We start from the raw sequence: 16,954 nt of genomic DNA on the forward strand, positions 1-16,954 counted from the left end.
ACTAACACTGTTTCTTTTTTACAATTTGTAATTCAACCAATAAATTTGTAAAATCTCTTTAAAAATCACACACACAAACTTCTGACTTACCAGAGATTTGGTTTCTTTGTTTTATACCCTTTTTTCGGTTTCGCTCTGGGAAGCAAATCCAAATTTCATTGTACTTTGATACATTGACAATAAAGGTCTATTCTATTCTAAGACGTTTGACTGTCCTCTGGTAGAATGTGAATTTCTGCAAGTTTTTCTCTTTTACGTGAACAACTTGTTAATTATTTCTTTCCAAAGAATAAATTAACCTAAAGCTTTTACTTATGACTTGTAATTGGTCCATAAAAATTCCCATGTTATCATCCTCTTTCCTTTACAAACACAAAGCACAAAAACTCTTTATTTTATGTGAACAATGGAAAATGGATGAACTGAATATCTACAGACAAAAGTACTGAAGGTTTATTTTATGAGAATAGTGGCAAATACATCAAAAAACACCTTCATAAAATAAAAGACCAACAGGAGCTCTATTGCAAAAAAAAAAAAACATTGCTCAGTTTTAACTCAAAATCATAATAAAAATTTTGATATACATGCACAAAACAAGCAAACAAAAAAACAAACATTTTAGGATCAATGCTTATGAATTTATGCAATGAACTCCGTTGCTTTTATTAAAGCAGTTTAAGCATGTAACTTTCAATGAAAACACAAACACATTTACAACTGTCAAATAAAACCCAAGTTTGAGACAGTCTTTTTGTGAAATATGAACTGTGGCTGTTTCATTGGTTTCTTCTATAGAAAACTTGTTACTTCATTGAGAATTTTGTTGATAGTCCTATGTCCTTTTATATAAGGACTGTCATGTGTCTTTACAATATGGGAGAGAGGTTTTTAAAAATTCCTTTTAAAATATAAAACCTTTTTTTTCGTCTTTCGGCTTCTCTCTTCTTCAGGGGTCGCCACAGCGAACTAAGTCACATGAAGACTTGGCAATAATATTTACTTCAGATGCCCTTCCTGACACAACCACAGACCACTGAGCTACCACAGCCTGTGGAGCAGAGAGCTGCTATCAAGGACACTTGGGGGAGCAGATGGTAGGGGTTAAAGGCCTTGTTTAAGGGTCCAGAGTGGGGTAAATGAGGGTGGAGGCAGATGTCGGTGCTTCACCTATCCCACCCACATTTTGATGTTGTTGGTATCGGGTGTTGAATCAGCAATCTTCCGATCATTGGCCCACCTTCTCTAACCTCTGCACCACCACTCCCCTCAATAATAATAATAAAAACAAAGAACTAAAATTAACGTGATGCTTATTGGACTGAGGACCAGTCCAGAATATTTCCAGCCTCTCATTTTTCACTGTGTAGATGAGCACCCTGACACCCGACCCCCACTGAGAATATAGAAGGTGGGGTATCTGGACCAACCCTCACTGAGACACTGGAAGGTGGGGCATCTGGACCAACCATCACTGAGACATAGGGAGGTGGGGTGTCTGGACCAACCATCACTGAGACATTGGGAGGTGGGGCGTCTGGACCAACCATCACTGAGATTCCTTAGATAGAGAACTTTACTAATTGGCTTTTATGTATGTGAATGTTCCTGTAAAGTGCCCTGAGACAACTTTGTTGTGATTTGGCGCTATATAAATAAACTGAATTGAATTGAATTGAGACGTTGGGAGGTGGGGCGTCTGGACCAACCATCACTGAGACATTGGGAGGTGGGGTATTGTGGCTGTCATCCACCGAGACTGAGAGCAGGTGTCTCTAGAGGCTCAGCCTTACTGGGCTGAGTGGGAAACATTGAAAGTGCAGGAGGTGTCGGCAGAAGTTCAGTGGCTCAGTTCTAGGTCCAGCTTTAGCCCCTCCTGTGGCAGCAGTGTAAGCTAGGAACAGGAGCAAACCAGATATCTTGCTCCTGCTCAGCTTCTTCCTCAAATGACCACTGGAAAAGCAGGTGTGACAAGCACAGCGGCGGAGAAGAGGAAAAACTGTGCTTGAAAGCCAGGAGGCTGAGACCTCCCTGTCTCCTTTTCCTCCACTAGAAGAGGGAGGGTAGAATTTCCACCTTTGGGCTGCGGTGTCCATGTCTCTCCAGACAGGTTTGGTACAGAACCCGTTCCACCAGATGATAGACTCTTCCTTCTGCGCTCGCTCCCACCTGACCGTCCGAGCAGCTTCTTGGGCCAGGTGCTCGGCCCAAGTCATCCACCTGCTGGGTTTGTATTTCGGTCTGGGCATACTGTCATGATCTGGAATCAGGTGGTTGAACACAGATGCAGGCAGGACTCGGAGACCATGTAGTAAAATGAAAGCATTTTAATAATACAAAATAAACAAGCTGGCATGGCAGCAGTACTCGTAAACATGTAGAAATAACAGGAACACTAGGGACACAGGAAACTTCACCAGACACTGCCCAGACAATGAATAACACACAGACGCAGACTTGTATACCGAGACTAATAAGACAAAACCACAAACACCTGGACAGGACACGCAGGTGACACGGGGAAGGTCTAATGATTTGAATGGGACACCAGGGAGTGCAAGGACAGAAACGAGCCACAAGAGGGTACCATCATCACATACACAGAGTAAACACAAAAAACATCTAACATCTGCTTCACTGTGCAGCCCTCTTACAATGTTCTTAATAATATAAATTTGTAAAGGACATTTAGGGAGCAGAACGTAATGGCACTCAGTTGGGGAAATAAAAGTGATGGTTCTTATGCAGTAAATGATTTAAAAGAACCCAAAACAATAGCCAGGTAATCAGTTTATTTCCAAGGTGCTTCCCACAGCATTAAAAAGAAATACCAAAATAATACAAAATTACATGAAATAATGAAACATAAAACACTCTTACTGTATACATCTAAAATTAAAATAAAAACTCAAATGTTTGGAAAATGCACATAGGTTTGTTCAAAAACTCAAACTAGGTCAAAGTAAAATTGTAATTGTTTCAATAAGATGCAAATGTTTAACTTTTATAATGGTTAACATCCCTGAGAGGCCGTGAAAAGTTTAAAATCCTGGGTTTTACTAATAAACATGATAAGAATGAAGAAACAAGGTCACCTAGCAGGAGTCGCCTCTGCTGTACTGAAGAATTGTTGAAGAAAACAACATTTATTTTCAAGAACTCTAACACTGTATGTTCAGCAAAATAAGACAGGTCCATTCTTTGGCTAAATCAGAGACTCGTTTCATTTGTGTTTGGCTCATTTGCAGAAGAAATCTGGCAGTTTTGTGTTTAACGACAACTCAACTCACAACTGTATGATTACTTTATTATCATTTTCCATTACATAAATTTTACTTAATTTCAATTCACATATCTTGTATCTTGTAATGTTTCATAAAAGTCTCCAACCTTTTAAAAGACTAAGATACTTTCTAATGATCAAATGGGAAGTCTTGTCTTCATTTGTCTCTTCTTGTGATTTTCACAAACACACCATTTTTGGGTCCTAGAGCACCAAAAGATTTCACCTCCAGAGGAACCTGAAAGATCACAAAAAAGTTTAAGTGAAGCAAACGGATTGACAACACTTACAGGGATTTTTTAACTTGGTTTGTGTTTATAACCAGAATGCTACTGACAGACTGAAACATTGAAAAACATTTGATCTTAGTTATGAAATAGTTGTAATTTAAAATAAGAATAGTGCATGTTGAGTACCTAAATTCTTATATGGACTAATAGTATACAGTAGTCCCTCGTTTAAGGCTCCCACATACTCGGGCATACTGTGTGTACTTCGTGAGCCGCGCGGACTCTGTGCACACTATCCCCAGACATTTGAGACTTCATACTCGAGCGTACACCCTGATGTGCTGCAGCCCAGCTACACGGGCAAGGGGCGTTGACCTTCGGGACAAATTGAGGTCGCTGATTGGTCATTTGCTGACACGACTACTTGATTGATTGACAAATCACAGCCCAGGAGCAGCGGCAGCAGTGTTCTGTGTTTATGTGTTGTTAATAAAAAGCTCTAAAAAAAAAAAACAGGGAGCGCCGGTCCTGCAGCCCACACATCAGACCGGCCCACCGGGAAATCTCAAAGCCCTCCTACAGCCACGCCGGGCCTGATTTTAATCCTCTCACGACAAATTCCTTCATTTCTCACAATTTCAGTCATGGTGTCAATGGACGAGGAGGAAGAGATTGCTTGCCTCTTGGGGAAAAAAACAAAACAAACGAAAAGGCCATTAAACCAGACCAGGGATGAAGAAGGGGAATTTAATACACTGGTGTTGCATCCAAAACAGTCCGTCGCCGGGCAGTTTATTGTGCGACACAGGGTACGCGTATGCAGTCGTAAAAATTGATCTTTGCGTGGACATGGCTTGAGGGTGTCCACTTCAAGATCGCGCTGAGCCTAATGTGGTACGCGCAGACCTTGGCGGAGTGAAGTACACACAAGTATGTGGGAGCCTTTAGAGCGGGGGATCTGTACCCTGAATCCCCGCTATATATATATATATATATATATATATATATATATATATATATATATTAGGGATGCACTGATACACTTTTTAAAATTTCGATCCGATCATGATGCCTAGAACTGAGTATCGGCCGATACTGATCCAGTTCCGATATCATGATCATCATTGATTTTATATGAGGCTGTAATAATCTCCTCTCAAGTACAATTTGTACAAATATATGCATGCATGTCCAAAAAGGCAACTTGAGGTAAGTTTAATTAATGTTGGATAAGTTTTAAAGTTAGAATTAAATTCTGCTAACACAAAACATGTTTCTTTTTATTCCTAGTTTTAAAGTGGATATTAAAGTGATTAATTTAAGTGATTGTTTAAAGTTGTTTTATATTTTATAAGGGGCAGATATAAGATTTTTTTTCTTCTTTCTGCACTCTTTTCATTCAATGTTTTCTTTTTGATGATTTTTTTTAAATTTTGTTTCATTTAAATGAATGAATAAATTAATTAAATTAAATTAAATGTTAAATGGCTTCAAACATCTGCTAAGTTCATGGCATAAACCAAAAGACAAGTTCCTGTTTTTAGTATTTTACATCACTTTATAATGTAGCTGTTTATGTTTTTAATATATATAATTTTCAAATCATGTTTTTTTATGATTGTCTACTGTTGTACTGATAAATAGCTCCTGGAGGGTAAACTATATCTTGGCTGCAAGTATCAAGCTGTGAAATCCTTCGTTTTCTACAACTGATAGTGGTTGGTCATTAATTATGATGAAGTTTAGCAACTTCTCTGTAAACATTTGAGCTCCGTGGTTTCAGCGACGTCTTCTTCTTGTTCAGTCCGAAGCAGGCAGCCTGATTTGGGGCAACCGTGCTCAGTCTGTCCCTCCTCGGAGATGGGCAGACTGAGCGGGGCAGATTGAATGCGGCTGGCCGGGGTCGAGTCGCCTCTTTCGGTTTGACCAAAGAGTACTGCCCCGCTGAAGCCACGGAGCTCGAATGTCCATCGTAAAACTAACTTTAACGTGGTTTAATGTGGCGCTATGAGTCTGCAGACATTGCACGTTGCTGTCTTGTTTTGTGGTGTTTTTAGTGTAAAATATTTCCACACAGCGGACATGTTTCAATGAAAAGTTTGTTAGCTGTTAGCCACAGTGCTGCTAACTCAGTCCTCACTATGAACTGGATTTCCTGAATGTGAGGTGGGTCTTATCACTCTGGGTTCATGAGACACGCCTCCATTCAGGAAATCCATTCCATAGTTTGAAGCCAACATGCATCATGGATCGGAAATATCGGCAGGAGGATCGGAAAATCCGATACGTAAATTATGCTGGTATCGGCCTCCGATACCGATACTGGATAGGATCTGCCCCATCCCTAATATAAATATATATATATATATATGGCTGCTCTCTGCCACCTGCCAGCACTTGGCCACGCCCACTTCTCAGCTTCAGAGTAGAGATCATGACACGCTGCAGGAGGAAGCTTCTCCCTCAGCTGTTGACTGCACACAATAGAAGGAAGAGGGTTTTTCTATATTTGTGGAATGCAGGTAGGTGCAGCAAGTGCTAAATAATTTCAAATACAGTAATTTATTTTAAAACAAAAATTCCATGCCCATTGTGCGGTTCATCCATCAATCAGCCAATTGTGTGTCATGTCCAATCTTACTTTGAAAAACCTCGATGGAGCGAGTCCGTGAAAAATGAGTCAAAGCAGCGAGTGTCTACTGTAGTATATATGCCAAGAAATCAAAATAAAAGTATAGCATTTACAACCTCAAATCAATTTAAGAAATAATTTAGTACTAACTAAACATTCAACATGAACACAAAGCAATAAAATAGAAACATGTATATCTGCAAAATGTTCTCAAACATAACATGCACTCTGAAAGCAACATGAACATTGATAACAATTGTAGTAGAAGCAAAAACCGTACTGAGCAGATCACCTTGGTCTCAGAGCAGGCGGTGATGCTGTATCGATGGAACAAATGTGCTAAAGCCATCCTGATTTCCAGCTGGGCAAGCCTCATTCCCACACAGTTCCTGGGTCCAGCTCCAAATGGCAGGTAGACGAAAGGATGACGATTAGCCTTTTCCTCTGGTGTAAACCTGAGGGTCAACCACAGGTAAGATGAGATGAGTTTTGAAAATTAATGAACAAAATAAAATCTCTGTAAAAAGTTTAGTAACTTATAACTAAGTATTGTAAAATTGAAACACCTCTCCGGGATGAACTTCTCTGGCTCCTGCCAGTACTCTGGGTCATGATGCAGGAAGCATACAGGGATATCAACCGTTACCCTTTCAGGTAGAATCTGCCCATTCAGCACACATTCATGCTCAATTTGTCGTGAAAATCTTGATAGGATTAAAAAAATAAAGTACATAGAACTTTCTTCACAGTATGGTCTTGATTAGTGTACTTTGTACATATGTTATAATTTTACTTAATCATGTCTTCTGTTTTCCATTGTAAACCATTGTTCTATACCTTAAAACAGGAGGGTAGAGTCGCAATGCTTCACAAACAACCATATCCAAGTACTTCAGCTCCTGAACATTTGTGTATTCTGGTGAATCCTACATAAACATACGGCATTGTGTTAAACATACACACAAAAAGATTTGATTGAATCAAGAAGCAGCAGACTCACATATCTTGTGAAGAACTCATCCACCTCCTCCTGTACTTTGTGCTGACATTCAGGGTGGAGCGCCAGCAGGTAGCAGGTGAAGGATAATGTGTTTCTGCTGGTGTCATAGCCTGCCAGGAGGAAGATAAAGGCCTGACCCACAATCTCATCCTCAGTTATTGTCTTTTTTTGTGCACGATTTATGAATGAGTCTTTTGCATGAGACTGGCTTTTTTCTTGCTCCGAGGCTGATGATTGTTTCTGTTGGCTTCTGGTTTTAAACTCGTCAGAGTGGTTTCCTGTGTCGAACTGCTCCAAAGACACGGCTTCTTGTCCGGTCCGAGCGTCTAACATCAGCTGAAGGAAGTCTCTACGCCTCTGGCAAATATTTTTTCATTGTAAAATTATCAGATGATGTACAATTCAGGAAGCTGAGTATGAACAAAAATTTGAAAGTATAAAGTCTGACTTTTACCTGATCAGGAGGCTGTTCATCTCTCTGCTTTATGATTGTCTGAATACTGCTGATGAAGATTTTATCCATCTGCTCTCTCTTCGTGTTTGGAATAAATCTTGCAAAAGGAGCCATGACAGCAGGAAAAAGAACTGCTCATGCAACAACAACAAAAATAACTTTTTTAAATGTATGCTTTCATGTCTTGGAAAGGTTGAATGAATTGTCATCACAGTTTTCAGTGTTATGTGATTCTATTTGCTCGTTTTTTTTTTTAAATTGTCCAACTAAAAATATTATTTTTTGTAATGTTATATAACATACAGAAAAACAACGTGAGCGGTCTGAAGAAAGTCAAGGAAAAGAACATCTGAGCGAGGCGGACAAATGGATTATCTGGGTTGTTCTGGGAATCCACTTCAGTGGCAAAAGCCACACTGGCAATAACATCCAAGGTAAAGTGACCAAAGCACCTAAAAAAGAAGAAACAAATGAAATGAACAAAACGTAAGAACCAAAAAATATCAGACTATTTTCACTGTTTTTGATTACTTGTGGATGTCAAAGACTTTTCCTGAGTCAGCATGGGTGCTCAAGTTGTTCATCAATGAATCTGTGGCTGTGTTGATGAGAGGAGCCATCTACAAACGATAGAAAGATGAAAACACTGGCTGGTATTTCTAATCTCTCCAAGTTTTTACAAGAAACCTGTCCCACCAAAAAAGCTTTAATGCAGGCCTATTCAACCTCACTTTGAAATGTGCCATATAAACATAAGTGACTGGGCATTTGTGGGTCAGATGCAATGGAATTTTATCAACCACATTTAAATTAAGGGCAGAAAACATGTTCCCTTTCAGTCAGTACACTTGTTACAAAACACAATAGTATAGGGATTGCTTCATCATGAGACCAACCTGAAGAAGTTTCTTTCTAAACACCTGTCAAGGTCAATGAGACTGCAGCATACACAGGAGGCCCTGCCCTCCTAGGCTATGCAGCGTGGTTTCATTTCCCTAATCTTTTTGCACTTCACCTAGCTTTAACCTGATTGCAGGTCCTTTGTATGTGGCTTAACTGTCTGACTGGAGGTGAGCTTGCTCCCTGCCCAAGGCGATGCTAAAAAGTTTGATCCTGCTTGCTGCTCATTTAGCCTGCTAACGTGCAGCATCTGCTTACTCTGTTAAGCCAAGCTAATGGTCACTTTTCTGTCTTGCTGACTTCTAGCCTGTCTAGCTTGCTAACTGTCTAAGTTTGCTCTTTAGCTTGCTAATGAGAGGAGCGCGTTTGAACAGCACAAGCAGACAAGTGTGTACAGCAGCTAACTTTCTGCCTGTTTAGTTTGCTAACTGGCAATCTACTCTTTTTCTCCATCACCTACATGGTGCCAGAGAGGAGCAAGATCAGAGCAGGTCTTCCCGCCTTGCTGACAAAGCTAACCTTCCTGGCTGAGCTAGCAAGGCGGGAAGCCCTGATTCACATCCATGTCTGAGTGTTTGTGGATTTTTTTTTCTCTCAGAGTCGGACACCCACTATGCTTGCCCAGTGTGTCTCGGCACACTGCATGCTAAGGCTGCTCATGCTAACCCAGAGTAAGATATGCATTGTAGCCGACTCCACAAGTTGACCCTGTAGTCGGATTCCTGACGAGCCTGAAATTTAACTACAGGGACAAGAAAGCCGCTGCGGTCTGAGACTCTCAAACCAACAGTAGAGTAGGGATGGGGCTGATCCGATCCAGTATCAGTATCGGCCTCCGATACCAGCATAATTTACGTATCGGATTTTTCCGATCCACCTGCTGATATTTCCGATCCATGATGCATGTTGGCTCCAAACTACGGAATGGATTTCCTGCGTGTCTCATGAACCCAGGGTGATAAGACATTCAGGAAATCCAGTTCATAGTTTGCAGCCAGCTACAACGTGAGGACTGAGTTAACAGTACTGTGGCTAACAGCTAACAAACTTTTCATTGAAACATGTCCGCTGTGTGGAAGTATTTTACACTAGAAACACCACAAAACAAGACAGCATCGTGCATTGTCTGCAGAGCCATAGCGCCACATTAAACCGCGGTAAAGTTAGTTTTACATTGGACATTCGAGCTCCGGGGCTTCAGCGGGCACTGCTCTTTGCTCAACCGGAAAGAGGCGACTCGACCCCGGCCAGCCGCGTCCAATCTGCCCCGCTCAGTCTGCCCATCTCCGAGGAGGGACAGACTGAGTGCAGCTACCCCAAATCAGGCTGCTTGCTTCGGATTGAACAAGAAGAAGACAATCTCTGGAACCATGGAGCTCAAATGTTTACAGAGAAGTTGCTAAACTTCATCATAATTAATGATCAACCACTATCAGTTGTAGAAAACGAAGGATTTCACAGCTTGATACTTGCATCCAAGACATAGTTTACCCTCCAGGAGATATTTATCAGTACAACAGTAAACAATCATAAAAAAACATCCATCCATCCATCCATCCATTTTCTTTGCCCGCTTATTCCATTTTGGGTCACGGGGGTCGCTGGTGCCCATGTCCAGCAATCACTGTGCGAGGGGCGGGGTACACCCTGGACGGGTCGCAAGTCCATCACAGGGCAACATAGAGACAAACGAGACAAACAACCATTCACTCTCTCACTCACACCTAGGGACAATTTAGAGTTACCAATCAGCCTAACATGCATGTTTTTGGACTGTGGGAGGAAACCGGAGCACCCGGAGAAAACCCACGCATGCACGTAGAGAACATGCAAACTCCACCCAGAAAGGCCCCTGGACCGGGGTTTGAACCAGGGACCTGCTCGCTGAGAGGCAGCAGCTCTACCAGTTGCGCCACCGTGCTGCCATATAAAAAAAAAAAAAAAAAAAAACAAACATATGATTTGAAAATTATATTAAAAACGAATACAGCTACATTATAAAGTGATGTAAAATACTAAAAATGGGAACATGTCTGTTGGTTTATGCCATGAACTTAGCAGGTGTTTGAAGCCATTTAACATTTAATTTAATTAATTAATTTAAAAGAAACAAAATAAAAAAAAATAATGAAAAAGATAACATTGAATGAAAAGAGTGCAAAAAGAAGAAAAAAAAATTATATCTGCCCCTTATAAAATATAAAACTACTTTAAACAATCACTTAAATTAATCACGTTAATATCCACTTTAAAACTAGGAATAAAAATAAACAAGTTTTGTGTTAGCAGAATTTAATTCTAACTATAAAACTTATCCAAAATTAATAAAACTTACCTCAAGTTGCCTTTTTGGACATGCATGCATATATTTGTACAAATTATACTTGAGAGGAGATTATTGCAGCCTCATATAAAATCAATGATGATCATGATATCGGAACTGGATCAGTATCGGCTGATATTCAGACTTAGGTATCGGGATTGGATCAGAAGTTAAAAAAGGTGGATCGGTGCATCCCTACTGTAGAGTTGGAGTCGTATGAAAGGAGAACCTGCTCAACATGCAGACTCAGCTGCTGGCGGATGAATATACCTGTCGAAGTGACCAGATACACCTGTTGAAGCGGACGGATACACTTGTCGAAGCGGACGGATACACTTGTCGAAGCGAACAGATACACCTGTCGAAGCAAATGGATATACCTGTCGAAGCGGACGGATACACCTGTTGAAGCGGACAGATACACTTGTCGAAGCGGACAGATATACCTGTTGAAGCGGACAAATATACCTGTTGAAGCGGACAGATACACTTGTTGAAGCGGACAGATACACTTGCTGAAGTGAACGGCTACACCTGTCGAAGCGGACGGATACACCTGTCGAAGCGGACAGATACACCTGTCGAAGCGGACAGATACACTTGTCGAAGCGGACGGATACACCTGTCGAAGCAGACGGATACACCTGTCGAAGCGATGGATACACCTGTCAAAGCGGACGGATACACCTGTCAAAGCGAACGGATACACTCCATCCCTGTTCGAACTGTGCTGTAGAGCAGCAAAGTGTCTCAGTGAGCGGGACTCACTCCTCCACCTTGACCACTTCAGACGGGCAATTATTTTCTCCTGAAACAACAGACCTTGGTGAGTCATAAGCTACCTGTTTTTCCGGAACTTTTTAACAGAGCTAACATGATCCTGGGCGTCCCCTAAGGCTCCATTATCTCTACTTTTCTGCCGATTTTGGATTTGGAGTACTTGGAACCAGCAGGTGTGTCACACATCTCATCCATGGATGAAACAATGGCGGCCCATTTGACACCCAAACTGAAACTAGTACTCCTCAGCAGATAGTGTCAGCTTCTCTGCGACACAGTTGAAGAAAATCTACCATGCACAGTGTCTCACCGTGTGCATGTCCAATAAGGCAAAAAGAGTAGCCGCTGCAGGAGGCAGTGCAGACAGACAAGCTTTGGAGAAGATTTGGAACCGCTGTGATCAGAGAAGTTATTGTTTTTCTCAACAGCATGTTTGTCAACCTTCCACGCATATACAGTCTGCTTTGGAGTCAAATGCAGAGACCCCAGCAGTCACAGAAGTGTGCCTCCATGTCAACTCGGCGCACAAAAGAGGCCACCACCGGAAACCGAATCACAGCAGCCGCCGTTCACTGCGGGTCAGCGAGGGCATTTGCAACCTGCAGCTGCATCAAAATCCTCATCAACAGTGAAAACAGCAGTCAACTTAGCTCTGCGGCTGTTTTTTAATCAGTAAGTTTCAAACTCGAAGCCTTTCCACCCTCAGAGCAAAAGGAGAGCTTCTTATGTATAGTTAGCTTCAGAGTCAAAAAGATCTTTATTAAATCAAACTAAAGGTGCCCAAGCACATAAACATTTCTCATTACCCTGCTCTTCGTGCAATAAGAGGTAAATATTATCCTCAAGCACCAGAAATAATACAAACATGTATTGGCACTGTTTTGCCTTGAAGAGTCCCTCCACCCACAGGGCAAAAAGGAGAAAGATTCAGTCTGCTTCAGAGTCAAAAATAAATAAATGAAATAAAAATACCTGAATAAGTAGACAAATGTCTATGTACACACATTTCTCATTCCCTGTTTGTGCAATAAAAGGAAAATGTTATCCTCAAGCACTCGTTCTTTTTCTACAATCAAAGAATATTTATTTGCTATTTCTGCTTGTCATAATGGATGAGAAGGAAAATCTGCTGGCTCCCATTCTCTTGTGGTATGGTTCATAAAAAGGAACGCTTCGATAAAGGCCACCACGCAAAACACTTGCGCTACAGTGGGACCTGTTGCTGGATTTAGATGCACCTTTTGAGTCTTTAGAGGAGATAATATGAATATGCTGTCCTATAAAACAGCACTTCGTCTGACTCTGTGCACAGCAAAATGTGTGAATGACATCCATGTACTTTCAGTTCACCATTTGTGTACCCAATTTGCATATGATGGTTCCAAAGTGACCTTACGGCCCAACCCAGCCTATGTCCCTAAAGGGCCATCTTTATCTTATAGGAGACTTTCTTTTGAATTGTCAGCTTTCCCACTGCCACCTGTGTTAACTGCAGAGCAGAGGTGTATAAACGCTCTGCCCAGTGCGTGCACTACACATTTGTACTGAACGGACACAAAACTGGCGCAAAACTGATCAGCTCTTTGTGTGCTTTGCTAGCCCTGTGGCAGGAAAAGCTCTGACTAAACAACGCCTCGCTCACTGGGTTGTAGAAGCTATTTCTCGATCTTATATCAGTAAGGGTAACATGCATCCAACAGCGTGCATGCGCACTCAACCAGAGGTATGGCCACTTCGTGGGCATTGTTTAAATGAATCTCAGTGGCAGACGTATGTTCTGCCGCCAACTGGGCATCTCCTCTTACATTCATAAAATTTTACAGCTCAGATGTAACAACCTGTGACGTCACCCAAGTTGTTCTTTAGCACAGGAGAGATGAGTATCCTCCCACTTGTCAGGACTTTGTTGTCAAAGTTTTTTCTGCATATGCATTTTTGGGACGTAATGGTAGAACCCCACACTACTGTGTTGTACCGAGTGTACTGACCAAAAGGGAACTGGATGTATGAATATAACCAATGTTCCCTGAGGGAGGGAAATGAGGTACAACACAAGTCAGCCCATCAAATCTCTAGAAGCTTGATAAAATACATGGCAGATTAGGGAAATGAGACTACACTGCATATTTTTTAACCTAAGAGGGCGGGGACTCCTGGGTAAGCAGCAGTCTCATTGGCCTTGGCAGCGGTGTTGAAAGAAACTTCTTCAGGTTGGTCTGAGAGTGTGTTCAGGGTGCAATCCCCATACTATTGTGTTGTACCTCGTTTCCTTCATTCAGTGAAAATTGGTTATATTCATAACTTACAGATTTCTCTAACAGTGATTAGGATAAAAGTGTCACATCACATTTGTTTGTTTAATGTCCAGGCTTCTTAGCAAATGTTATCTCAAACTTAGTGAAAGAAGAAGTCCAGTATATTTTTACTTTATGAATGGGAACTATAATGTCTCACTTCTTTCAACTTGGCAGCACTGAAAGTTGGGGTAACGACACTTCGAACTTTTTTCCATCTTTCATTTCTCAACAAGAGCAGACAGTCCTCCATTGGCTTGGTGCTATAGCCAAACTTGTACATGAAAAACAGAAAAGTGCATCAAAGCTTTTGTACAAATTATAGGAAAATCTTATTAGAAATGCCATCGAACTTAAATTGAAGTTTTTACCGATCTATTAGGGAAGCTACTGAAGTCCTTGACCAGCACTTGTCTGAGCAAATCAGGGTCTGCTATCAGCACTGTTGGTTTACGGCCAAAATAATACCTAATGCAATATTTAAACGTCAAAAGAAACACAGTCAGCTCAAATCTCAAGTAAACAGCTAAAACATGCCAAATTTTGATTCTAGACTTAGGAAAATGTTAACTGACAACAAGTGTCAAGCTTGAACCTAATAAATGCAGGTTAAAAACAAGAAATTCCACTTACCCACTAACTCTGCCATGTGTTTTTATAATATCAGGCAAAGCCTTGAAATACCCCTGCAACAGAGAAAATTAAAAGTCTATATATATATATATATATGTATATATATATATATATATGTATATATATATGTATGTATATATATATATATGTATATGTATGTATGTGTATATATATATGTATGTATATGTATGTATGTATATTTATATATATGTATATGTATGTATGTACATATATATATGTATGTATATGTATGTATGTATATTTATATATATGTTTATGTATGTATGTATGTACATATATATATATATGTATATATGTATGTATATATATATATATGTATTTGTATATATATGTATATATATAAATAAATAAAAACATGTGTTTATATGTATAGTTACAGTACAACATCAATCCACTTCATTGAGTTTGCATATGAATGCCTTTTTATGCCTGATTATAGTGAATCAGCCGGAGATTTGACTATAATTGAAAATGTGCTCTCTTTTCTGAAGTGCATCTTACCTCACGAAACATAAGCATGTTACCAAGGAATGGCACAGGCTTTGGATGTTTGATTCCACATCGAGAGAGGACTGAGAACGGATAAACTGAATACCTAAACGGAGGGGAAAAAAGATGTGTTTTAATCAAGGGAATAAATACAAATACTGATTTGTATTTTTAATCAGACTGACATAATCTGGTATATTTCCACTGCAGAAACATCAGCAAAAAATCAAAATAAAAACTGACTTTGACTTACCAGTAAAGCAGACCCAGAAAAATGAGAAAGAGGCTGAGTGTCATGTTCATTCTGCTGGCCTCAATGTTGAACACATTTAGAAAGTCACCCACTGTCTCCATGATTAAAAACCACTTCTCAGTTTTTTACTCAAAATTAGAAGATTCCTGTGCCCAAAGAACAATAATTAATGCTACTAACACTGTTTCTTTTTTACAATTTGTAATTCAACCAATAAATTTTTAAAATCTCATTAAAAATCACACAGAAACTTTTGACTTACCAGAGATTTGGTTTCTTTGTTTTATACCCTTTTTTTTTGTTTCGCTCTGGGAAGCAAATCCAAATTTCATTGTACTTTGAAGCAATGACAATAAATGTCTATTGTATTCTAAGACGTTTGACCGTCTCCTGGTAGAATGTGAGTTTCTGCAGGTTTTTCTCCTTTACGTGAGCAACTTGTTAATTATTTATTTCCAGAGAATAAATTAGCGTAAAGCTTTTACCTATAACTTGTAATTGGTCCATAAAAATTCCCATGTTATCATCCCCTTTTCTTTATAAACACAAAGCACAAAAACTCTTTATTTTATGTGAACAATGGAAAATGGATGGACTGAATATCTACAGACAAAAGTACTGAAGGTTTATTTTATGAGAATAGTGGCAAATACATCAAAAGCACCTTCATAAAATAAAAGACCAACAGGAGCTCAATTGCAAAAAAACATTGCTCAGTTTTAACTCAAAATCATAATAAACATTTTGGTATACATGCACAAAACAAAACAATTTTTAGGATGAATGCTTATGAATTTATGCAACAAACTCCTTTTCTTTTATTAAAGCTGTTTAGAATGTAACTTTCAATGAAAAAACAAACACATTTACAACTGTCTTAAATAAAACCCAAGTTTGAGATAGTCTTTTTGTGAAATATGCACTTGGGCTGTTTCTTTGTTTTCTTCTATAGAAAACTTTTTACATCTTAGTGAATGTAGTTTATAGTCCTAAATCCTTATATATAAGACTGCCATGTGTTTTTGTAATAGAGAGGTTATAAAAATGTTTGTAATAATAATAATAATAATAATAATAAAGAACTAAAATTAATTTGATGCTTAATGGACTGAGGACCTGTCCAGAATGTTTCCAGCCTCTTTCTTTCACTGGGTAGATAAGCACCTGTCATCTTGCTACCCCGAACAGAAATAATTAAAAATCACCTGTTCATCACAGGGCCTGTTGCAGAGACACATACAAAAATACACACACACTAACCCCCTAAGGTCAATCAAAAATTGCTATTTAATTTTACATGCATGTTTTTGGACAGTGGAAATAAACACATACACACTTTTGATTGGAGCATGCTAACTCCACACAGAGGTGAAAAAAATCATCTATGCTTCACTGTGTCGCCCTCTTTCAATGTTCTTAATATAATTTCATAAGCAGCACACAGGGAGCAGAGTGTAATGAAAGACAGCTGGTGAAATAAAAGTGATCGTTCTTATGTAGTAAACGCATTAAAAGTACCGGTACGCACAACAATAGCCAAGTAATCAGTTTATTTTCAAAATGCTTCCCACATTAGAAGTTTTAAAATATATATATATATATATATATATATTTGAAATCATGAAAAGTAAATCACTCTTGTATACATCTAAAGTTAAAACA

The 16,954-nt window shown here is 39.5% G+C and overlaps 1 protein-coding gene across 2 annotated transcripts in view; it reads right to left on the bottom strand.

Annotated features, from left to right (window-relative positions):
* Positions 1–15,686, bottom strand: part of LOC119416234 (thromboxane-A synthase) — a 28,769-nt gene extending 13,083 nt beyond the window's left edge. Inside the window, exons 1-14 of one of the 2 annotated variants that reach the window (XM_037683440.1) lie at positions 15,555–15,686; positions 15,293–15,438; positions 15,052–15,145; positions 14,530–14,582; positions 14,268–14,364; positions 14,057–14,170; positions 8,131–8,219; positions 7,903–8,051; positions 7,600–7,730; positions 7,146–7,502; positions 6,983–7,071; positions 6,712–6,849; positions 6,438–6,600; positions 2,778–3,521 (exon numbers count right to left, since the gene is read on the bottom strand). In XM_037683440.1, coding sequence (XP_037539368.1) covers positions 3,441–3,521; positions 6,438–6,600; positions 6,712–6,849; positions 6,983–7,071; positions 7,146–7,502; positions 7,600–7,730; positions 7,903–8,051; positions 8,131–8,219; positions 14,057–14,170; positions 14,268–14,364; positions 14,530–14,582; positions 15,052–15,145; positions 15,293–15,393 — 1,656 coding nt within the window. In that variant the 5' untranslated portion in view covers positions 15,394–15,438; positions 15,555–15,686 and the 3' untranslated portion in view covers positions 2,778–3,440. Of the gene's footprint in view, positions 1–2,777; positions 3,522–6,437; positions 6,601–6,711; positions 6,850–6,982; positions 7,072–7,145; positions 7,503–7,599; positions 7,731–7,902; positions 8,052–8,130; positions 8,220–14,056; positions 14,171–14,267; positions 14,365–14,529; positions 14,583–15,051; positions 15,146–15,292; positions 15,439–15,554 lie in introns of those variants that run through there. The other variant, XM_037683441.1, reaches the window with a different exon arrangement.
* Between the last annotated feature and the right edge of the window lie 1,268 nt (positions 15,687–16,954).

Source organism: Nematolebias whitei, chromosome 10, assembly GCF_014905685.2.
Source record: "Nematolebias whitei isolate Nwh7 chromosome 10, NemWhi1, whole genome shotgun sequence".
Lineage (NCBI taxonomy): Eukaryota > Metazoa > Chordata > Actinopteri > Cyprinodontiformes > Rivulidae > Nematolebias > Nematolebias whitei.